General features: G+C 38.0%; 1 protein-coding gene across 2 annotated transcripts in view; it reads left to right on the top strand.

The window, feature by feature from the left end:
- Positions 1 to 23,505, top strand: part of CCDC93 (coiled-coil domain containing 93) — a 42,616-nt gene extending 19,111 nt beyond the window's left edge. For both annotated transcript variants that reach the window (XM_027895092.1, XM_027895091.1), the window contains exons 11-23: positions 794 to 880; positions 5,038 to 5,154; positions 9,373 to 9,435; positions 9,628 to 9,701; positions 10,236 to 10,317; positions 11,285 to 11,356; positions 12,450 to 12,521; positions 12,797 to 12,905; positions 16,059 to 16,141; positions 18,806 to 18,843; positions 20,217 to 20,301; positions 21,061 to 21,174; positions 22,324 to 23,505. In XM_027895092.1, the coding sequence (XP_027750893.1) occupies positions 794 to 880; positions 5,038 to 5,154; positions 9,373 to 9,435; positions 9,628 to 9,701; positions 10,236 to 10,317; positions 11,285 to 11,356; positions 12,450 to 12,521; positions 12,797 to 12,905; positions 16,059 to 16,141; positions 18,806 to 18,843; positions 20,217 to 20,301; positions 21,061 to 21,174; positions 22,324 to 22,377 (1,050 nt within the window). In that variant the 3' untranslated portion in view covers positions 22,378 to 23,505. The remainder of the gene's footprint in view (positions 1 to 793; positions 881 to 5,037; positions 5,155 to 9,372; positions 9,436 to 9,627; positions 9,702 to 10,235; positions 10,318 to 11,284; positions 11,357 to 12,449; positions 12,522 to 12,796; positions 12,906 to 16,058; positions 16,142 to 18,805; positions 18,844 to 20,216; positions 20,302 to 21,060; positions 21,175 to 22,323) is intronic.
- The last annotated feature ends 1,299 nt before the right edge of the window (positions 23,506 to 24,804 follow it).

Raw genomic sequence — 24,804 nt, 5'->3', positions numbered from 1 at the left:
AGTGCCTCTTTCAAATGGTTTCTGTAAGGAGAATGCCAGAGGAAAGGCATCACTGTGCAGTTGCCCAAGATGCAGTATGATCTTACTTTATTCATCTTGTGAAGTTATCCAGGGGAGGAATTGTTTTACTGGGGAGAGTGGAGGAAAATTCTATGCCTTTCAAGGTGCTTTTCAAAGCCCTGATAAATAGTTACAAACAACAATGTTGGTCTAAGACACTGAAAATACTGGGTATGTAATAATGGATATATATCCTGTTGTCTTAATTCATTGTGTTTAATGATATAATGGAACTTGTAGTCAGTCCTTTATTTTGATTTCTGAATGAGAGGAATAGGAAGAAATTCAGTTGTTAAAAGTTGTTTCTGTTTATGCTAAAGTTACAAAAGCAAAGGCAGTAATTAGTCTACTTTCAAAGTTTATTGACAAGCTTTCTATTGAAATCCATTGTGGAATTCAGCTCTATTTGAAAACTTTTTATACAGGCATGCAGTTTGAAAGGTGCATTCTTAGAGTTTTATTACTGCAAATTGAAATTCAATATAGAGAATAGAATCAAAATTAAGTTTCTGAAATCTGATTTCAAATTTGCTAAAAGGTTTTAAGTGAGAAATTTCCATCAGCAAAGTTAACTTTGAGGGGTGAAATGTTTCCTGGACTTTTCTTCTGATTAGAGATTTTTACCCAGTGTAAAAATTGTGTAAATTTCTGTTAAAATTAGAGCTTGTGGAAACTGTTGTGTAAAAATACAGGCAGCTCCAAAACTCCAAACATTGTCTTGGCACAATTGCAGGGCAAACTGACAGCAAGCACAGTTGGCCAGATTGTTGGACTCCAGTCAGATGAGATCAAGCAAATAGTGTCTGAATATGCTGAAAAGGTAAGTGTGTCACCTGATTGTGTTTTACCACGTTGTGTTTGATAGCTTGTTAATTTAGGCCTTAGGCTTCCAGTTTAATTGCCATGATTCTCTTGAAACACACTGCTTCATACATGCTGTGGATGGCAGCAAAGCCAGCATTCAGGGAAGTATTTTAAAGAGATGTATGACTAATTTGAGTTTAAGTACCTGCTTAAATGTTTTTTGTGAAGGAAGAAGGCCCTGAGTTGATACCTGTTCAAATTAGAGGCCTATACTCCAAATACATTTTAAAATGCTTGGTGTTAAGCACAGAAATACAGCTCTGAGGGCCTGCTCAGAAAAAAATCTAGGCCTCCTCCGCTCAGATTTTCATATACTGGGATCTTGCTTGCACTGGGCTCCAGTTCTCTCATGCCCTGGATCTCTAGTTTTGAATCTTGTCTCATCACACCAAGCCTTTGTTGCTTTGAGGAGTCAAGGCAATTAAATGTGCACATTTGCCCCATTTATTGTGTTCAACTGTGATTGTTTTTACTGTAATGTGAAAAGAAAATCTGGCTCTTCAAGCAATTAATCCATACAATACATCACTGCCAGATATGAGTTATAGGTCGCTCCTATTTGTCCAATAATCTTCTCATATTTCTTCCTTTTTGTTGACACATATGAGGTATGGAGCTTTTCCATTTGGGAGATAAACCCTATAGCTCAACAGAGTCTATAGCAAATTCCTGGCCTTTCTTTATTATAAAGGATTGGAAGAACAGAAGCCCAAGGGTCATATTTCAATGTTACATTTCTCCTGTTCTGAGAGACGGCAGCAGGACCTTGACTATTATAGTGGAACAATGATTAATACTCTGTAAAGTAAGAACTGATTCAAGTCAAACCAAAAATAGATCACTTTTCAAAACTGTTGGATGTGATAAAACAAAATAAATTTCTGTGCACGTATTCATGCATCAGGAGAAGAATTAAGGATGTTATCAAACAGTTTATTGAAGCTTCAGCAATGTTTGGATATAATTCTAATAGTTTTAATCCCTTGTAACTATACACAGCCTGAGGAACACAGCAGTGCCTATTTGTCTACCAGAGTCTCATAGAATCCACAGGCCCAGTGAAGATAGCTGACAAACAAAATTCTAGATCCAAAGTTGCCATGTGCCAGAACCTTTCTTATCAGAGGCATTTTTGCAGAAGATCAATGTAGACAGTTTTCTGCATTTGCCCCTCCATTCTGCTGCTGTGTTAACTTTTCAGTAAACTGGAGGGAGGATTTTACTGTCATTCTTCACTTTCTAAAAATACTGACAGAAAATCATTAGCATGGCTTTTATCTGTCTATTTATCTCCAGCTTTCTAAGGCAAATTATTCAAAGTAGTTTTGATTTTACTGTATTAAAAATATTCTTCCTCTGAGAATTTACAACTACAGTGATCTATAAAAAGTGGTTTGGCTAGGAGTAGAATAGGAGCAAAACCTTGTTCCGCTGGTAAAATGAGAGAATGAGTAAAGTAAAGTAGTGCTGTGTCAGAACTACCCCCTTCAAAAATGCCTGAAGGAGAATACTCTTCAAGAGTTTTAAGTGCTGTTTGCAAGTTACTTATATCTTAAGTTGAGTCAACATATTTTAAGATTTCTAGAATCCTATATCAAAAGCGTTTATGCTCTCTATACAGTTGGTAGAAGTATTATACAATAAAATTTTCAACCTTTTAGTTTGGTTTGTTGTTCAAAGAAGATAATAAATTGGATATTTTTATATTTCTTTGGTTTGAGGAAACACTCAAAAACCCTCATAAAGTTCTGTGGAGTAATGTTTGAATTCTTTAATTATTAGCTTATGGCATATGTGTGTGAGAGAATCTCATCACAAAGAGTAACATTAATTGCAAAACCTTTACATATGAGCAGTGGGAGGCAGGCTCTGAAAGTCTAGAAGTAACCATGTATTTTGGCTACCAATTTTTGAGCTGCCATGGGTTAATGATCCTCATGTATAACTAATAATGTGTTTTAATTTATCAAATTCTGTCATACAAAATGAGGCTACTCACATTTCACGTTTAATTAATTTGAATTGGCTAAATCTTTTTAGGGCAATTGAGCAGTTGCGGGGTACAGGGAAGAATGCAGAAGTGAGTCTGTACCTGTCAGTGGTGGGGATGACGTGTGTTCACAGAAAAGTTAAAGGATGTATCCATGTATCCCTTTTTTTCACGTGTAATTGAATTTCATATATTGAGATAGAGTAGAAAATTGATAATCTTAAACAGTCAGAGACATTAGTGCTCAGATACAGCTTTCTTAAACTATAATCGAAAAGGCAGCTGTTGTTCCAGTGTAGTAAGAGACCAGACCACAACAAGGACGGAAGAAAAGTAGCTTCTATAATTTGTGCTTTCTTCCTTCTGTGATGAAAGATGGGTTTTTCTCCACAACTTTGAACCCAGCTCCTCAATAACTTTATAGTGTTGCTGCAGAGTGGATCCTTAGCCCACTGTGACTGCATGAGGCTCATCCCTGGCTTTTTCATTTGCAAACCAGAAGGATTTCTCTGCAGAAATCTCTGCAGTGCCATACAACAAAACTCTGTTATGGTGATGGTTATTTCCCGTTTTCAAAAAGCGAGCTGTAACAGTTCACTTCTTAAGACATGACTTTTTTTTTTTTTTTCGTGCCAAAGCTGGACTGTATGGGTTTTTACTGTTTTTGCAAACATCAGTCTCAGACTGGGTTAGCTCGTGTTTCCTTCTTTCTGAATGTACGGTGAAAGGGATGGGATCTTGGAACGCATGATGTGATGAGGGAATGTGATTTGACTAAATAATGAGAGGAATAAGTAATCTGAGTGTGTATTTGTTGAATAGCTCAGTGTTACAGGTGTTGCTTATAGGCCTTTTTTCCTTTCATAACAAAGACAGAGAAAGTATGTGAATTGTTGGGTTAAGAAGTTAGAATTGGTCTTTTTGTGTTGTGGATGTAAAAGTACAACAAATCATTAAGCTGCTCTTCAAATTTAATAATATAGAAAATAGTGAAGAGGGAGACAGATTTTTGCCTCTTATGTTCATTTAAAATTAAGCTGTTTACCTAGAGTGGAACCAAGAGCTAATAAGAGTGAAGAGTATGTCATCCTTCTTGCAGCGTTTTGGGTGATTATACATTGTAGTGGTTGTCAGTATTTGGTGATTATTCAAAAAGCACTTAGTATTGAAGTCTTTGACAGGCTGTAAATTAGCAACTGAAGTACTTAAAAATTAACTGGTTTTCTAATGAAATATTGGAAAATGGAATAGCTGAAAAAAAAAAGTGCATGAAACAAATTACCAAAACAGAGGGCTTTCAAAAGGTACAAATAATTGCTAGGCAAATAATCCCTAAGACATCACGCTGTCACTAGTTTTTAATCATTCTTTTGTCTACTGCAAATAGACAATTTCTATTATAAATGTTATTTTTGGTAAAGAATGTATCTGTCAGCTTTGCTTTTGCTATTCAGAGAGAACAGGAGACTGGATCCAGATTGCTGTCTTCATTATGTATTTATGAGACACTTTCTTGGCATTGTAGGCTGGATTGAGTAGTTCTCAAAGACTGGTGTCAATAGTACACGTGCACACACAAAAAACATTTACCACTCAGTGGGTTTTATCTACCACATTGAGTATGTTGTTGTCATTCAGCATAAAGATGCATCCAAGCCTCTGTTTCAGAATCTAAATACACTATTGTTCAAGGCCTTTGAAAGTCCTGGATCTACTTACTGGGGTGTAGAGCATCTCCAAGTCAACAGGCTCAGTAAATATCACGGCTTAAGGTGGTTTTTGGCATGTTTGTATTTTTTCTGTTTAAGGAATGTGTAATGTTGATGCAAAGCAATTACGTCTGTCTTCCAATATACTGTATTATTTTCCACCCGTACCAGGACACTTGACTTTATTTTTAGTTTACTTTACTTGTAAATTTTGGAATATAATTCAGGTGTTCAGCTACTTCCTTACCTTGATGTGAGATAAATTGGTAAGTCATTCTTTCTGTTGGATAGTGGGACACAGTTCTAGATAAGAAATATCCTAGATGTGTCCTGCTTTGGTATTTCATGAGCTTCTGAAGAAGCAGAAAGCGATGTTGTGAGGTCCATAAGGCTGTTGTTGTGGGTTTTTTTTAGCAATCTGAGCTTTCAGCTGAGGAGCGACCAGAAAGGCTTGGAGCTGCCCAGCAACACAGAAGGAAGGTGGCATCTCTGAATAAGCAGATTTTGCAAAAAACCAAACTCCTGGAAGAGGTAAGTGTTGTGTGTGTAATAAAGAAGAAAACTGTGATAAATGTGGTTGATCACAAAGTTGTTGCTACCCAGAAAAGATTTGCAGGCTATCTTCTGTACCAACAATTTGTCATGCTGAACATTCATTTCAGTGTCTCTGAATGTCTTGCTTGCACATTTATTACTAAGACAATGTGGCTGGTTTTATATTAAAAAATTATGTAGCCCTGTCTGTGAGGAGGGTGCTAACTAATCAAAACATGCTTTTCCTTTATTTGCATGTCTTTCAGAGAAAAACAGAGGGAGTATCACTATTTGATTTGTGCTGTTTTCACAGTTTCAAGAAACAGTTTAGGAAGTTACTCTAAAATACGTTATAAATTACTTTTATCACTTCCTGTCCTTTATATGAGCCAGCTTGTCTCACCAGGCTGGGGTTTTGCTAGTTTGTTTGAGGATTTTTTTGCAAGTTACTACTCAGTTTATATTTTCACTTTTTTTTGGGAAGGAAAGACTCTTGAATTTGTGAATCATTTTTTTTTTTAATATCTATAACTAGAACCATTATTCCTCTATTTCAACCTACTTTTGCTATTGCCATTTAAACACAGAAAAGTGTAAGTGGAAAAGCTGTGCCATTACTGAAATGCTGCTCTTAATTATGCATGCTGCTGTAATCAGCACCATCTTTAGCGTGCAGAATCTGATGAAAACATGCTGCATCAGTCAGTAATTGGAAGAGCTTGCCAAAAAAATAAATAGTACTTGAGGAAAAAAGAGTTGCTGATGACTCCTGTGGATGATGCTCTGTCAAGTACAGCACTGCTCCAGCAGCCTTCATCTGTTTTTGTTTTGTCTCCTCTTGTCAGTAATGCCTTAACCTTACATCTTCACTGGTTTTATCTGTTCAGTGTTGGGCTTACAGGGGCTCTGATAGATAGGTGTCTGTGTGAGACACTGTATGAGTCAGTGTTATGTTCTGTCCTACAAACAACAGAGGTAAAAGAAGGGTAGCTTGGAAAGCCTTGCCTTCTATGGAATAGCTATAGAAGCGCTGGATTCTAAACCTTCCTGCTCAGCCACTTCCTAGACTTAACTCACTTATTCATATATAAAATAAGAATAAAATAGTCTCTAATGCAATAGTGTCTCTTACTTAAAGGATATTTATCCATTCAAGGTTTAAATCTCCTTCCAGTAAAGCACATGCTGTGAAACATTTTTTGAAGTCTCTGACTAACTTTCAAGTAATGCTAAGTTTAAATAAAACTATAGAAATAAAACCTATGCACAACACATTTGAAAAACTAATTGCCTATCCTGTTCTTTATTTCTCTCTTAATTTTTCCAACTTAATGAAAAGCTTTATTAAGAACCAGTGCAGGTTCATCTTGATTTATTTTGCTGAAAAGAAGAATTTTGGAGGGTAGAGTATGACAGTGTTTTGACTGATCAATGTTAGAATACATTTCCTCTGGAATTTGCCAAACTAGTTTTGTTCTTCTTAAACTGATGCATTTCTGTTCATGTTGCCCTCTGGCATCTGTTAGAAATAGCATTTTTTTTCATTGTCAGTAACACTACAATTATTATTTTCACTGTATCTTGAATGCAAACTATGTCCATCACAATTCCTTTCCATTCTAGAGGGAAATATTAAAAAGTATTACAATATACTATAATTATGATGTTATTTTATATAATGAAATCAAACATAGCTTATTTGTGTTTTGGGCTGGTTTTTTTTCACTTTTTTCACTTTATATTCTTTTAACGCTTTGTTAATATGAATTTCCATGTCTGTTTGTGTCAAACATAACTTTGGTGTCCTGTCAGGATGATGGCTATTAGTAAAAAAAAGTGTTGACACTACCTAGCATTTAAATGCATTCCCATGTTGGATTGAAGTTGCTTCCTAAAGTAGAAACACTGCAGAATGAGATGTGGGGAATTTCAGTGTATCCCAAGTCACTGTGGTATGTTTGTGTCACACTTTAACTCTTCTTCTGAACCACAAGGGCTATTAGACACGTGCATGTGAAGGGACAGAGATGTAGGGTGTGTGTATATTGTAGGATGGAGACAGATGCAGGCACTTGCAGCATCTGCTCTGAGCAAGCCTGTTCCAGGTGAGAAGCTTTGTTGTCGTGATTGTCAGTGGCGTAGCACTGTCCTGTTATAAAAGAGGGCAGATTTGCTCAGGTTTAATTGAGTTCTAATTACAAATCTACAGGTTTTGGTTGTGTCCAGCAGCTCACAGCCATCTGTAGTTTTTCTCCAGTCAATCTGTAGTCATACTGGAGCATGCCCAGTTTGAGGGTGTGTATTTTTTAGAACACTGCATTGCCCTTGCATTCCCCTGTGGGCAGTTAGCTCAGGCTTAATTCTGGGGAGGACAGCCTGGGTACGGTTGTGTAGGAGGAGTGGCATTAGGAAATTGCAATAGCTAGCTCAGGTTTCAAAGTGCAAATGTGCATTAGCACACCTCTCCAGCCCTGCTGTTCCCTTGATCTTTCTTGCCTAGTTGAGCAGTAAGAGGGGCTGGTAAGTGAGCCCAGCAGTCGTGGGTGGCTTTTGCAGCTCTCCTGTGTTGTGCAGTTATGATCTGGAAAGCAGAAAGGATCCATCAAAGTCTGTCCATCAAAGCCTCAGTGACTGAAATGTTCAAAAGCATTTTCTCTGTAGCAGATGACTGATATTCCAGAGAATTTGAGCATAGTCTGGCTCCTGGGTCAGTAATACAGAGTATGTCTGTAACTAGATATATGTTGTGGGGATTACGTTTTCATGCCTGGTGTGTGCAATTTCCTTTGCCAGTTTCCCTGGAATATGAGTGAATGTATTTGCTTGTTTTCCATGTGCTGCTGAGAAGCAGAAAGCAGTTTGGGGTGGGGAGGTACCCTGGTTGTAAACCACACAAAATTGGTAGAGTTCTTACTTCGTTACAGATCTGCTTTGAACTGCCAAACAAACTTCACAGGAAAACTTCAGTATTTCCTAAGTCTGTTTTCATGCCATTTTAACAATTGAGGACCCTTTAATTCTGTGTGGCTTGTTTTCAGTACGTAACAGTCTCAGTGCTGTTTTTATGTGGGGAAAAAAATGTACTGACAGCTGTTAGCCAAATATAATACTTTTATCACTTTAGTAAAGTAAAAATTTCCTGGCTGAATTTCTCTTACTACTTGCCAAAGGCAGTGTTTGAAATCAGTGACGGTCAAGACCCTACCTTTTTAAAAATGTTTATGGAGTTCTGCCTTCAGTAGTGCAGTAAGTTTTGGCAAGATTTCTCATAACAGATAGCTCTTTAATCTTTATTTCAGTTTTCATGAGATGTGGACTGCAGGCTTAAAATTTTTTTAGCTAGTTAGAATCCAGTCTATTGGTGAATTTTTGGTAAAAAGTTATGAAAAACAAGAAAAAGGTGGGTTTTTTTAATATAAATTAGGCTTTGGAAAGGAATGAGTGGAGCATTAAGTCACAGCTCTGTGTTGTGAACAGCAAACTAAACCAGCATGAAGGGAAGTGAAACAGAGCTACATGTGTGTCTTTTGTTTGCTCACTTCTGCTTCACTTTTGTAACCTATTGGTTATTATTGGCAATGTTATCTTAAATCATAAGGACTTGAAAGAAGGATGCTCTTCTAAAATTAGCCTCTGTAAATTATTATAAATTAAATATCTGCTGGCATTTTGCTAACTGCCTTCTTATTAGACTGTCCATAGTTACACATCAGAAAACTTAAACCAACTTGCATTTGGTATGGACACGTCTGTGGTTTGGTGCCATGGTGCTTCTGTGCAAGGCTTGAATTGCCCTGACTTATTTGGAAAAGTGCAAAATGGGAATCTCTTCTTAGCCTCCTGTGAAACTAGGCTGGTATAACCAGGCTAAATAAGTTTGAATAATTTAGCAGAGATTCTGTCCAATAAGTTACCATTCTGTTGGCATACGTTTTGTAAAAACTGTTGTTTATTCTGGGACTTTATCTAGAAGTTCAGGTGCTAAATGTTGTTGCTGTCATTAATTAATTAATTAATTAAATACTCAATCAGAATTCTTCCAATCTTGCAATCAAATGCTCTCGGAGTAGCTGACAAGCAAAGACAGTGTCTGTGATGGTTGGCCTGTTGATTAATAGACAGTCATTATGAACAACTCAAATATTGCTGTTCTGCATTACAGGTGTAATTAGTGTGAATATAGAATCAAAATATTTTCTTTCTCTTTCATAACAGTTGCAAGCTAAATGTACTGATCTGCAGGCAAAATGTGCCGAAGCAAAGAAGACATTAGCTGAGGTAATCGTGGTTTGTTTTCCTGTGTGCTAATTGTAGCTGATACCTTTTTAAGAAGTTCTGTGTGTGAAGGAATGTATAAAATGGTGAAGGTGTTTGCCAGCTTAACTCACTAATCCCATGGTGTGGGAAAGCTAAGTAGCATGACTCATGTGTGGAAGTGTATTTCAATTTGTTATTAATTTCAACCCTTAGGTGAAGAGTTACAGTGAAAAGCTGGACAAGGAATTGGCAGCCTTAGAAACAATAGAAGCCCAGGCAGATTCTAGGTAAGTTTCTTCCTATGTGACCTTTGGAATTCTGAAAAATAATTACTTTAAAATGAATCATTCAATGTTTCTTGCTTAAACTGAAATTTAAAAATTAAATAATTCTCCAGCTTGCTTTTCAAAGACAACAAAACATTACCATAGTGTTCAGTCAGAATGAAAAGTGCCAGTCTGTAGTTCAAAATAATTGTAGGTGTTTAAAGCAGAAGAACCCTAGACACATTTGACAAGTAGATGAGGCCTTTTTGAATTATTTTGTTCATATTTGAAGCCTTCATCTCAAATTAAATAGGAGTCTCTCAAAACTTCCACAGTAATGAGGTTAAAACACAGCAAAGCCATCGAAATACTCATTGTAATACTGCATCTTTATTTTGACCTTGGTATATCAGTGGTGATATTTGGGGTTTTAATTTACCCAGGTTTTATTAGACATTTACTTAGAAATAAGCTTCTTCTAATATATGTTAATTCTCCATCTGTTTAAATTAGAAACTAAAAATCTAATATGGTTTACTGGATCTTCAAATTTAGTGTATTACAGAGTCTGCGAGCACTGGTGGCCATGAATGAAAACCTGAAAAGCCAGGAGCAAGAGTTCAAAGCACATTGTAGGGTAAGTTCTGGTGTCTTATGTAAGGATTAATTTAAAATTTGGTAAATAAGCATTGTACTTCTTCCTGATTTGTTGTTGTGCTGTGTGTGTCCCTGTCTATCTTCTGTCCACCATTCTGCTGAGAGCAACCTGGGCTGGGCTCACAGGGATCCTAGAATGTAAGTTTGAGGTTGGGCTGTACTAGACACCCACCTGTGCTATTCACAGCCTGAAATGGATCATCTCTTCCTGGATCATGCAGCCAGCAGGGACCTGAGGAGAGGCACAGTGTCAAAGAGGAGTGTTCATCAAGGCCCCTTCTGTGGAGCAACCCACCAAAAGAGACAAAACTGAGATGGAGCTATTCCAGTTTTCAGAGCATGTTCCAGTTTTACTGCTTAATTGCTGTTTCACTTTCCTGTTTACTGCTGTATTTATGGACTGCTCAGAAATGTGATCAGAGAGAAGCATTTTCATCTCCTTCTATTCAAACAATAGCAGATGTAATTTAGTAGAATGAAAAGAAGAAAGTAATGCCCTAAGGCCTACATAGAGCATAGGAACATCATTTTCTCCATGCATACTCCTTTGGAAAGCTCTAAAGGATTGTAATGGAAACTTCCTTGCAAGCAAGTTTAGGTTCATTCATTTTTAGAAATGCCATATGTTACAGTCTCCTGTCACTCTACTGCTATTGTAATATTGCTTTGCTTCTTCAGCTTCACTGTCTTTGTCACTCATTAGCTGTCTGAGCTGGATCTAGTATATTTGCAAGTAAAATAGATCTGTTTCTGTGTTTGATAAAAGCAGACAGTTTAATGGAACAAATATTAATGGATGCCTTGCCCTTGAGCAGGGAATACTGTTTAAACTATGTGTGGTCAGCTCTGCAGCTTTTTGGAAATGTGGGTTGTCAAGATCCCTGCTCTCCCCTGCTAAGAGAATAGGTCTCAGTTAAAAGCCACATCAATTTTTGTTTGTTTTAAAGGAAGAAATGGAGAGACTTCAACAAAGTATTGAGAATTTGAAAGCTGAAGCAGCAGAAGATGGGGAGGAACAGGTAACAGAAAATGTCTAAGTTTTTTACTTACAATTTTTGTTTTGAAATGTTGGTTTAAGTCTTACTGACTTTTGGGACATTCTTGTAAGCATGAAGGTATCTGCTGGAATATCTGAAAAATGCCTCAGGCTAATAATCCTAGAAGTAATTCCTATTTTGGAAACAGCTGTAGCATTCTTGGTTATTCTTGCAGGATCTGTGGGGATCTACTCAGGGATACTTTTGTGCGTCTTCGTACTTTTGTGCATTACTTCTTTCTGTGTAGTACCAGAGAAGAATCTCTGGGTGTTTTGTTAAGAGCTGTGAATACCTCTGACAGAAACAGCTCTTCCTCAGAAAGCATGTTTGGCTTGGTTGTTTTTTCGTTAGAAGTGGATTTATTTGAAGGATGAAAGCAGGAGTTTTCAGTGGCTCGGTACATTGCATGCCGTGAGCGGCTGTCAGAAGTTAGATTTTAACACAAGTGCATCCAGACTGATGGCAATGAATAATGAATGAAGAGAAAAGGAAAAGCTTGAATGACTTGTATTTTCAGTGGGTAAACAGTTGATACATTCATGCCTCTGAGATGAGGTAGATCAGAAGTTCTGTGATGCTGCTGTCCTTCTGAACACAGCATGAAAAAATTTAAAAGTAAACCTAAATCTTAAATTTTTTAACAAGAAAAAGTTACTTCAAGCCCACAATCCAGGAAATCTTGAATATCTGTTAAAGGATTTATGTTCTCTCTCATGATGCCTTGTTTATTTTTAAACCCACCGCTGAATCAAAGTATAAACACTCCAAGGATATGGACAATCTTCCAATTCGTATTTAAAGCGTGACTCTTGTAAAGTAGAGCAAATACTATCTTAAACTAAAATATCAAAAGTTAAAAGCTAGCTAAATGCACTTGCTTACAGCAGATGTGTCAAGTTTTTAATACAGATTATAAATTATTGTTAAAAAAAACAACTAGTGCAACAAATGGTGAGGTCATTATGGGCACCGTAAGATAGAGAAAAACAGGAAACAAACCCAGTCTGCCCATTTTTGCACTGCAGCTCTTATATGCTGCTGTAATACAAAATTGCTTTGGGTTCTCAAATTCTAGGAGCCGAATAAGATCATAGAACAGCAGTACCAAGCTGAGAAAGAGAAACTTCAAAAGATCCGGCTGTTACTGGTGAGTAACTCTTTGTGAATTTATTTGTACAAAGTCATTGACATTTTTCTTCTCTTGTAACTTCTAATACTTCTCTTTGTTGTTCTAATTTTAACAAGTTCTTCTGCCACAAATCAATTACCAAAAAAAAAAAAAAAAATTGATCCTCAGCCAATGCTTTTCTTTTTAAAAATAAATTATTTAGTAACAAAGTATTGCTTGGGGGGGGGCTTCATCCATTTTAAGAAGAGAACAAGAAGAGGCTTTGTTTTCTCCCCTCCTAACTTTCTATTCAGGCACGAAGAAACAGAGAAATAGCCATTTTACAGCGCAAGATTGATGAAGTACCCAGCCGAGCTGAGCTCACACAGTATCAGAAGAGATTTATTGAACTTTACAGTCAGGGTATGTATATCAAGCAGGCACATCCTGCTGAAGGCTAAAGCCCTGAAAGGAGGGCAGTTGCATTTTGAGCATATGGCATGTAACAACAACACTAACTAATTTTGTGGTATTTTAAGGGTCTTTTGGTATTCGTGTTCTACACCATATTTTCAAAGTTTTATAAGCTGGGCTTTAAGAATTTTCCTGAGGGTGAAACTCAGTGCACAAGATATCTGGAGTAAATTTTGTCTGCAAGCGGTTCTGTCATTTAGGTTAATGACCAGTGTGTTTAGAAAGTCCTTAATTCACCAATGACTAATGAGGTTTCTGTAAGTTTGAGTCATGTTTAATTAATTTGCTTTACCATTGGATTGCTTTCATTGTTTTCATTGGAGTGAAATATCTGGTTCTGAACCACACTGTGTCAAGAACTACAAAGAAGAGGCAGTCTCTTGAAGGGACTGTTTTCTTTCATTTTTGATTAGCAAAATCCTGCAGTATCTTGGTAGAAACAAATTGTCTTTATCTTCTATGATCGGAAGTTATAAAATTGGGAAATATGCTCAATCGAATTTTTAAATAGGAGTGTGTTTGCTGTGCATGGATGGTATGGAACATGCAAATAGAATGAAATTTCAAGATTGTTCCATTAAACTGATAACAGACCAGTGTGCTTACTGGTGTATATTTAATGAGCTTGTGTATTAGCATAAGCTAAGTCTCTTTTAAAAAGATATTCTGCATTTATTAAATATGTGTGTGAACCGGGCTCTTGAGGGTTGAGCAGTTCTAGTCTGGTTATCTAACTGTGATCCAGATCCTTTGCCCTGGTGAGGCATCTCTAGTGACACAGTCACGTGCTGTCTTCTATGTGTGTTGTCTAACTCAATACATGGAAGAGATGTGAGTACAAACTCAGTACTTCTTCCCCACTCTTTGCTGTGCCTTGCAGTTCATTCAGTCAGGTCCAGCTACAAAGAACTTTGTTTTCTTGCATTAGTTCAAACAGACTCTGGGCAGATCATCCACCTGCTCAGACAGTGGAGCTTCATTTACATAGGAGGTACAGAAAGATTAGGAGCAAAGAGAATTTTGCAGCTTTGGGTGTAGATTGAAGATGCCTTGAATTTTATGGGACTTTTTTTTTCCATAGTATAAAGTATGTGTAGTAACTCAGAATAACACTGCACAGTCATGTCTGGGAACTGCTTTGTACAGGCTAAGCTTCTGGAAAAATGAGCTGAAAATCAAATCTCCAGTCAGCCTTTCTGTGAATTGTGGTAATTTTAGAGTTGTGTAGAAGCTTTTCATGTAGCCAGATTCAGATAACCTTCTGAGCTGCCAAAACTTGGTTTTTTGAACTTTGATCCAAGGGGTGTTGGACAAGAATCTTCAGCAATGACTTCCAACCTTAGTGATTTTGTGATTTTTGTACTAGAATGCTTTTCAGTTAAAATATTCAGAGCTTTACTTTTTACCTAACAGAGCCTTTTTCATTGAAAACATTAAGCTGAGGCTTCAAGAGAATCACTGAGTCATTTGGCTCTTTCTTCCTTATCGTCTTTGCTTGTCTTACCTTACAGAGGTTCTGGTGTGTGCCCATAAGGCTCCATAACTTGGCACAACTTTTTGTCCAGTGGAAATCTCGAAAGTTTTTCTGAGCTGATACATGGAACCCATAAAAGATCTGGACTACCAAAGCTGCTGCAAGAACAGAAAGAGCTGCTCAAAGGAAGTGGTTTGGGAAAGGTCTCTTCCATTTGGCAGCAATTCTGCAAAACCCAAAGTAATTAGGAGACCACACCTGACATAAGCCTGTGTTCCTGCAGGTTTTCAAGCTCTAGTATGATTTTACCTTTTGGAAAATCTTTGTTGAACATACTGAACAGCCCTTACTAATTTGTCAACCTGTGCCAGGCTTTCCTGATTTCCTCAGGAAAAAAAAATCATTTCCATGCTGCTGGTAATCAGTGTTATCCTTGAGACTGCAGCATGAGCAGAACATGTCACATTTGTATTGAAACACTGAGAAAGCTCTTTGGTCCCAAACATCTCCTACTGCAGAAGTAGCCACTGCTGAACTTCTGTCACTAAGACAGAGAGCTTTGGGCTGTGGGTTGCTCTTGAGCTTCAGCTGGAGAAGAGGATGGTACAAGTCAAAAGCTGGAATTTTTTTAAAAAACTTTGGAAGTTCAGTGACATTGTGGTATGGGAAGGAGGTCATGCTATCTGTAAATGGTTCTAATGAAAAGCTTAGCCCAGTGTATTAGTTCCATAAAGGTATTATTTAAAGATGGCAGTTAGTTAGCCTTTAGAGTGTGATGTAATGAGCATGATTTCACCAAGGTTTACCTTTTAACCCATGCATTTTTTTTCCAGGTTCTAGTTTCTACACAGTACTTAATATATTAATGATTTTTGCTGACTGTCTTTCTGTGCTGAACTCCAACCTTGGGAATCACAAATATCTTGGGTTTCCTTAGGTATTGAAAAACTAAAGAATAAAAGAGATAAAAGAGCACTCAACAGATCTGAGTATCAGGCATCACGCCCAAAGCGAAGGCATGGCTGAGCCTTACCTTCCCCACTCAGCTCTGTCCAACATCTGCTCTAAACACCTAAACCAGAAAGGATTATTTAATTCTATCACTATGAATAGATTCTAAAAAGACAAAAAAAGGCTTTAAAACAGAAAAAGCTTTGTTGGTCCTCTTGCACCTGTGCAGCTGGAAATACTTAGTCTAATGCACTGTGTTCCCACACAGTACCATCAGCTTATCTGTTCTTCCCTGTCCCTGCCCAGTCTGTGCCTCTCCAACACCACAGCTGTGCCAGGGCCACTGTGAGCAGCACAGGAGCCTGTGTGGTGTCAGGGTAAAGCTTGTGAAGGATGGATGGGCAGGCTGATGGTGCCAACATATGTTGGCATAAGGGACTGTCTGCATCTGAGACCTTATTTAGACACTGAGCTGTGTTGTCCTTATAAAAAGATAGTAGATGGAAACCCTGCTGAAATTTACACGCAGAGGGAACATCCTTCCAAAGTGTATTAAAGAGTTTGTTCCATTATTGATAGTGGAAAGTATGTTATATAAGGCCTGTGAAGTATTTTTACAGATTCCATTTCGCCTCATGTTCTTTTATTATTATGCTCCTTTTTTTTTTTGTTTGCAGTCTCAGCAACTCACAAAGAAACGAAGCAGTTTTTTACTCTTTATAATACACTGGATGATAAGAAAGTATATTTGGAAAAGGAGGTAAGAAGTTGTTATTACTGCTTTCTAAATATTCCATCTGTGGAGAGGGAGATAAAAAGTTTTTACTTGGCTTTCACTGTATTAAGTCTTGTCATAGCAGAGTTACCAGTCTCTGTAAATAAAAATGGAACAACTGGTTCATAGGAATATCTCTAATCTTGGAGGGGAAGTGGTCTGTGTTGCAAGAGAATTGCTGTTAGTTTAAACCACTTGCTGTGTTCACAAAACACGAGTAACATTTGATTAGCAAATACCTCAGTCATGTTTTGTTTTGGGTTTTTTTTGCAACAACAAAACATCTGATTTCAGTAAAGATGGAGAAACAGCAGTTGTCAAGAGTTGATAAAAATTATTACTCTATTTTTAAAATATGTTTTCATACTTCAGGCTTCTCTGTTTATTCTGATAAAATAAGAACAGATTACTGAGTTTTGCATTACTTAGATACTTTTGTTCAGTTTGACAGACAAGCAGTGGTCAAATATTTGACTGTGTAAAGACACTGTATCTCTGGTTCCAAAGATCATGACCAACCATTTCCTTCCCCTAAGCAGCTGATTTTAATCTACCCGTTGGGTAGTTTTCATTTTTTCCATTCAGAAAAGTCATATACAAGACTTAAAAAACTACATTAAGTAGTAGCTATAGAATTTATATTACTTTAGCTTCTCTCCTAGGTTAGAGTTTAATACAGAATTAATTGGTTTTTTATTTTGAGGGCAAGCCTACAATTTTTAAAAGCATGCCAAGATTGTTTTTGAAATGGGCACATAAAAATCAGCCAACAGAATACAGAGCAGATTTATTTCACTGATACATAAATTGGAAGTACTCTTGACAAAATAAATCAGTACCTTTCTGGGGGTTCACAGGGAGAATTCTGATATTCTTCTGATGCCATCTTAACTTAGTTAAATGTATAATATCTCTGAGATTTCCTTGAGTTGCTCTTAATCCGAGAACCGAGGTTTCAGCAGTTAAATACTGCCTAGTAATGTACAAAAAGATGCCTTTGGCATCTGTGCCTCACAAAGATCTCTGGAATATACTTGCACTTTGTCTTATTCCTCTGGTGTTTTTTTTTTTTTTTTTTCTTTTCTCCTTCCCAAACTAACCCTTTCATAAAACATACTGATCATCATTGCTTCAAAATAGCAATAGCAGGAGTTACTCTGAAGTTGAATTTTGGCTATGGAGGTCTTAGTTCTGACATGAAAGGTCTCTGTGATCATGGTTCATGTTTGCATCATTATTTTGAGAAAGATTTTTTAAATGCCTTTTGAACTATTTTTTTCATAATGTCTTTCAGTTTTGGGGTGCATACTCTGATTTCAGTGTAATGTAACCCATCACACGTTCCTGTGCAGTACTGCTGTGCAGCGTTACTTTTCATGACGTGAATGCTTTGTGGTATAAGCTGTAGTTACATTCTCAAACACACACTTATTGGAAGAGTCTTGAGGCAGGGATGTGGACTTGGCAAATATTGATGAGTCACGCAACAATTTCTTTCCTGTAAATAACAGGAATTCTTAAGCATTTTGGCTGCTTTGGAGTCTGTTCAGAATTTGTTTGAATTTTTCAAGGGAAGGTCAGGAACACCTGCAGATTCTGCCATGCATGTGCTTATTGCTGTCTCATCCAGGTGGAAGGTTTTAGATTTGGGAGAGATGAGTGCAGCTTTCCACAGCAGTGGGGCAGGTGATTCTGTTTGCTATGCTTGGGTTTGTTTAATGCAGAACACTTCAAACACTCATCAAAAGGAGAAACTGCTTGGAAGGCTGAACCACAGGAGACTTGCAAGATATATTCAAAGCCAAGAGAAAGGATCACATTAATTGCTAGTTGCTGAATTTTAATACTCTCAGCAGTACATAAAAAACAAGACAAAAATCAAAGGTGGTTACTGAATATAGTTTAATTAGTTGGAGGAGTTTATACCAAGCAACAAAGTATTCCTGTGATGCTGTTATAAATTGCTGATTTTGTCTTGAGTCAGTGCAATGTTAGTGAAATGCCATTCTGTAGGTTTTGCAATCTTTTAGCATCCTGTAAAGTACATATAAGCAAAGCAAGTAATGATGCTGTTCAGAAACCTGTAAAACTCATCTGCATGAAAGCAGGGCAGGAATTCACCTGCTATGCCTGCACTTTTTTGGTGAGTCTTCACAGGACTGTGTGGAGATAATTCATCACATAACATTGTGTAGTTCCAGTCTCAGAGGCAAAAGTGGAGGTTTTTTCTGTTTATTTGTGATGTGCCCGTGCACAGTCACTGTTGAACACTGGGCCAGTACCTGTAAGGTATTTTTATGTCAGCTTTCAACATGTGTTGGACACGTGTACAGGCCATTTTACCCTGTGGCTTTAGTTTGGGAAGTCATCATGCTAGAAAATTCTCAGATTAAAAAATCTCAGTTGTGGTCCAAGACCTACTTTTGCTTTCTGTGATTCCACCTCTGAAATAGATTTTACTAATCAGAAGAATCGTGGGTTTTGTTCTGAAAGAAAGCTTATGGTGATTTTCATACATCTGGCTGCTTTTCAGGGCAGTATCTACATAGTCAAGTTTTTCAACTAAATTTCATCTTATTGTCTGTGAGAACTCATACCAGAAAAGACAAATGTATATTTTCTTCTTTTTTTTTCCTTTCTAATTCACAGGTTAACTTACTAAATTCTATTCATGACAACTTCCATCAGTAAGTAATGGTCTTTTATCTCTTAATATTGGCAAAGAGTTGGTTGGAAGAATGGGAGTGGGCATCAGTTACAGAGACTAAAAATTTGTTAGAAGTTTTTATAATCATAAACTGGTTTATAAAATAGTTTATTAATTCTGATTAAGCCAGTTAGGTAATTCCAAGTCTATGATTCCCCAAACTTTTATAGGCAACATATGTTTTTAATATCTGACTCTTTGGATGTGGAAATTTCATCATAATTTTCCTGGCATTAATTTAAGTCTTTTCCTCCATTTTGTGAGGTTGTGGTTATTACATTATGTACAAAACATCAGACTGGGACATGTTTCAGACATGTTTATTATAAAACAACTCTGTATCTAAAGGTTTTGATCTAGTGTGAAGTCCTTATGTAAAATCGTGGTTCCCTTGGAAGTTCACGGTCAAATATCAGTCTGTGATGCAGCCAATGTTTATTTTTCTCTGGATCTTTTTCATTTCAGAAACAAAAGCCCATTAGGCATTTTTGTCACAGCAGTTCATGAGAGTCATGGGGGAGGAGATGGCATTTAGTAGTTTTAAACAATTCTTCCTATTATATCATTTTATAATTTTGTTGTGAAATTCTAAGGTATTTTTTTCCCAGAGTAATTATCTCTTTACTTTCTTCTATACACTTCTGACCTTCTGTGTTTGATCAGAATTATTTTATTTTCCTGTTGGGTTGTCCAACTCAATAATTACAACAAAACCCAGGAATTTACTATTTCAGATGTTTTCCTTTGCAGTAGGGATTGTAGATCTGTTTTGCTCAGTGATGAGATCCTTCTGTCAGGCACTAGAAACCAATTCTGTAATGGACAATTGGGCTTTGTATTGTTTTTTTTTTTTTGGGGGGGGGGGCAGGAGGGGATTGCATTTTCCTTTTATTTTTCTTACTCTGTTTAAGATGTGTTAAAGTCTAAAATGATTTCGAGGCTTTCCCTGGTAGGGCCTGAAATTGCTTAGTGAATATTTTCTGACTTACTAGACCTCTACTCCCTTTCTTAATATTCACACCAGCAGCTTTTCTTAAATTTTTTTTCTTCTATTTAGTTATTTGTAATTTATTTCTGTACAGCACTCGAGAGCAAGCAACAGGCTTGAACTGAGAGGGACAACACTTGTGATGAGCTCTGCAGTGTCTGTTCCCCTCTCTTTGGTCGCTTATAGCAGCTGAAGAGCTGCTCTGTCACTGAAATCACTGATTACAAAGATAAATTTTTACATAGAACACTAAACAATGAGAATTGCTGGATGTGGCTAAATGTACAAGACACCTTGTACATTGAGCTTGTAGCTGAGACACAATGTCCCACATCCCCATCAGTTGTCACATTTTTCCTTTCCAGAGCAATGGCATCTTCTGGTTCTCGTGAGCAGTTTTTACGGCAGATGGAGCAGATTGTAGAAGGCATCAAACAGAATCGAATGAAGGTCTGAGACTCCTCTCACTTTTCTTTGCTAGAACCTGGGAGTTATTGCAGCAAAGCCTCTTGGATAATAACTGTGTGTAGAGAGATCCGTTAGGTGAGGTGCAAATTAAGCAAGCAACTAACAAGTATTATCTCTTGTCACATTCATAAGAAGCTTCTCACCACTAAGTGTCAATGAATAGAGTAGAAGCTTGTACACCATAACTTGGTTACTGGCATTGTAGTGATTTAAATGGTTGAGACAGCTGAATGTCACTGAACTCAGGGACAGCTCCTCCCCCTGGATTGCGTGGCTGCAGTCAGAGCTGCACCTCAGGCAGCTGGGGCTCACGGGAGCTGCTTTCTGCTGCTGAAGAGGGTCAGCAGCGCCTCAGAGTCCCAACCCTCCCTTGTCTCAGCTGCAGCCCTCACCTGTTGAATCCACTCAGGTGGGGTTTTTAACCTGGCTGAGAAATGGCTCAGCTTTGCTGCTGAGTGTGTTGTGTCCACAGAGTAAGTGAAAGGGGTTTGTGGGCGAGGGCAGGTTCAGAGAAGACAAAACCAGTTCTGGGTAACACTGGGGGCTATTTTGCTGCTTTCTGAATGCCACTTACAGTGCCACTGATACTGCAGCTTCAGCATTAGGTTTCTAGATATCATTTATGAGGTATCTGTCTCCCATTGTGTTTTGTAGATAGTTGTTCCTTAGGCACTATATCCGTGTGTATGTGTGTATTCCATGTGCAGTGTGTGATCTCTTATCCTTCCTGCACATCAACAGATGGAAAAGAAGAAGCAAGAAAACAAAATGCGAAGAGACCAGTTGAACGATGAATACTTAGAGCTTCTAGAGAAACAGAGGCTTTACTTCAAAACAGTGAAAGAATTTAAAGAGGTAAGAAGAGCACTTTTGCTGGTGTAACACTGTCAGGTGTTCAGTGACCCATTTTGACTTGATTTGTGCACTAATATATGCATAAGATTTCCTGACACGATGCTTATCACACCGTGTTCATGATGTATCCTGGTGGTTATCTCCGCGCCCCTCCATGTTACAGGGAGCGGAATTTGTTATCAAGCAAGATGCTTATTTAGGTTTCCAGGTGGAATCTCTTGCAGACTCATGAGCAGTTACTTACTGGAGCAAAGAGGGTTGAGGGAATGTGTGTGAATGAGGAAGTGCAGAGTCTTGCTAGGTATAAATAGCTTTGGGAAGCAGCCTTGTTGTCTAACGACTGTGAAAGCAGCATTTAACACTTCATTGATTCAGCCTTTCCCAAGCTTTTAATCATCTTGTACTTCTGTTAATTCTTGTCTCCATGAGAATGAATGGCAAAGGAGTGCTGCCAGGCAAAATTGTCATTTGGCTTCAGATGTTGGAGGAAAAACATCTTTCTGTAATTTGTCCTGCTTTGTTCTGAGACAGTTCCTTCCTGTTTCAGACAATGTGCTCTGGGAGAATGACAAGGACTGTTCAACTGCTTGTCTGACATACAGAATTTTACATCCATGTTGCACAACTTATGTGGAGGTTTACTTACTTGATTTTTAACCCATTTTTCTTCCATTGCCATGTGATGGAACTTCTTCTCAACCTTGCTACCCTTAAAAATGAATGAAGTGCAACACAGGTGGTGTGTACTCGTGTAAATATATTTCTTGACCTAGAGTTGTTCCCTGAACACTGACTTTTTTGCAGACTCTCCTGTGAAGTTCCAGATCACCTACAAGTAAACTCCATTTCAAATTTATTCTGTTTATAAGTAAAAAAAAAAAAAAGCTGGATTTGCTTTAGCTACTTGTAACAACTTTAGACGAATGGTTAAGCAGTGTTCCTTTCAGCTTGCGTGTCAAAGTTTAATGGGTATGACCATTGGAATAACATTATGGATGAAGAGGAATTATCTTCAGCTCATCACTCACTCCAGACTACTTTGGATTTTGGAAATCCTTCAAAACAATAGAAAGTGCTTGGTTTTATTGATGTGAAGATACAACTGGTAAAGAGCAACTACCTCCTCCTGTGTTTGCTTTCTGTTCACAGGAATGCCGTAAGAATGAAATGCTGCTGTCCAAGCTGAAAGCCAGTTCTTCCTGAAGAACTCCAGCTGAGGAAATTTATTGAAGATTTTTCAGTCCATTGAATCTCTTTTGTGAGGTGACAGTTATAACTGCAATGTAGATGTATATATATAGATATATATATAAAAAAAATATATACACACAGCTGTAAAAGTCTGTTTTTTCCAGTATGTGTTCAGTTTACAGTCCCTCATCACATGGCTGTATTATTCATTATTGCCTCCACTACACAGTAAAGAGTTAACACAGTACAGCAAAATAGAAATACTGTCTAATTCTATTTATTTGGGTTTGGGTTTGTTTTTTTTTTTTCCCCACAGTAAGGACAGTGGGGATGTTTCTTATTTGGGTTTTAACACTGAATTAGGTCAAGATTCTGGAATAAGTAGATATGTACTGTGTAATATGTCCAATACCACAAGATGAGCACTGCAGAATGCAGTAGTTTATTAATTTTGGCCCCCAAAAAACCCCCAGAATGAGATTCTTGAAACTCACTTCACCACCTAATAACTTCACATTCCTTTACTTTACAGTCTAGCCATAGATAGGATTCCAAGGATAAAAATTAATTTCTAATGGTTAAGACATAAGAAAATGGAGACTTACCTTGGATAATTCCTGGTGTAAAATTATAGATCTATATTTTTATAAAGTCTAGCTGTTGTATAAATTTCTTTGAAATTTCATTTTTATATAGAGAGAGTATGCTTGTTAAATTAATAGCTCCAGGAAAAAACACCTTAATCACTAGGACCACCATGTTATCCCTGGCTGGGATGAAAATCAGTCTATCACCTGTAATATAGGAAGATAAAGATTGAGACATTGTGTTCAAATAAACTGAAGCTCACCTTTGAAGACAACAACCTACTTACCCTGCTGAAGATTTGCTCTTGGAAGTTTAGAAACTTTGTGGGACACTTTATGAAACATTTTTATATCTGTATATACAGTATTTTATAATTCAAACAGTTGCTTTTTGTACTTAACACCAAGATTTTGGACTGACTTCTTAATGTGCATCACATCTTCAGGAGAAGAAATCCATGTTCCTTTTTCACAATGACCCTGATGACAGTGCTGTTCAATTACTTGCTATGGCAGCAAATATAAAATAAAGGATGTTTGGAATCCAGTGACATTCTGCTATCGTGTCTTTAAGGTGGATCTTGCCTTAGGAGCTTTACCAGGCTGTCAAGTTAAGAGTGCCTTAAAAGATGAATTTTGTCAATAGTGAAATGAGATGCTGTTTTAGTGACATCCCATTTGTGTTTCTCCAGCACAAACAGAAAGAAAACCTTTCTACTGAGCCAGCTGGCACCTTGCTCCCCCACACGAGTCGAGGACTGAACAGACACAAGCTGCTCCTCTTGTTTCTGTTCAAAAAGTCAATCTGCCCAGGGCTAGTGAAATGAGGAAGGCAAAATCAGATTCCAAGTCCCTTCAAAGAAGGAAAAAATTACATTCAGCATTTCCTTCAAAGAAGGAAGGTTGCAGACTTTGTAGTCAGCTTTGATACCAGGTGATGTTATTTCTTACCTACAAAATGACTGCCTAGAACAGATGGAACCCAGGGCAGATGGACACTTATCTTTGCCTTCAGACCCCTGTGAAAATGAGCAGAAAAGGCCTGGAGAGGGATGAAAACATATCTTTGCAGTGCAGAAGGCCAGGGGATGGGAACACCTTTTCTGGCTTTGGGTGGGAAGCAAAACCCAGCAGGTTAGACCATAGCTCCAGATAACATAGTTGTTTTCCCTCCACCAAGCTCAGATTCCATGTCATTAAAACCCCAGGACTCTAAACCCTGAACATGTGCTGCCGCTCTCCTAAATGCAGTCTGCATTTAGAGCCAGTGTGGGAAGCTGATTTTGTTCAGAGCTTTCTAAAGCCACTGTAATGAAGTGAAAGCCCCGCTTGTTCCTCGGCGCCTCTGGGTGTGTTCAAAGCGGGCTGGTTGCTGTGCAAGCCTGTCCCTGTAGCGCTCGCTGCTGCCACAGATGCCTGGGTGGGCAGAGCACCAGCTCGTTATCTTCAGAACTTCTCGCAGCAAAATCGCAGAGGCTCAGACTCGCCTCCTAAGGAAGCTAAATTCATCCCTGAGGAGGCGGAGAGCTTGTGCCGTGCTGCGTCAGTGCCCCGCTCCCAGCGCTGCCGCTCACTGAGGGCGCCCTGATGCATCTCTCTCTGCAGCAACAGCTGTGCAGCTGCACTGACCTGCACACTGACCTCATTGCTCTGTGGTGCCCAGGTTACAGCTGCCAAGTCATGGAAAAATGTACCTTCTCAACCTGTTGTTTCTTGGAAGGGCTCCTGTGCCAGAACTGGAGCTGAGTGTTGCTCCGGTCAGCTGACACGGACAGTTGGAACGTAAGTATCGCTGCTCCTGCTGCAGCCACACACTGTCACAGGCCTTAACTTGGGTGCAGCAGGGTTGGCA

The sequence above is a fragment of the Empidonax traillii genome, unplaced genomic scaffold, assembly GCF_003031625.1.
Source record: "Empidonax traillii isolate 1590-97213 ecotype Southwest subspecies unplaced genomic scaffold, ASM303162v1 scaffold449:size826340, whole genome shotgun sequence".
Taxonomy (NCBI): Eukaryota; Metazoa; Chordata; class Aves; order Passeriformes; family Tyrannidae; genus Empidonax; species Empidonax traillii.
This window is presented reverse-complemented; position numbering and strand designations above follow the sequence as displayed.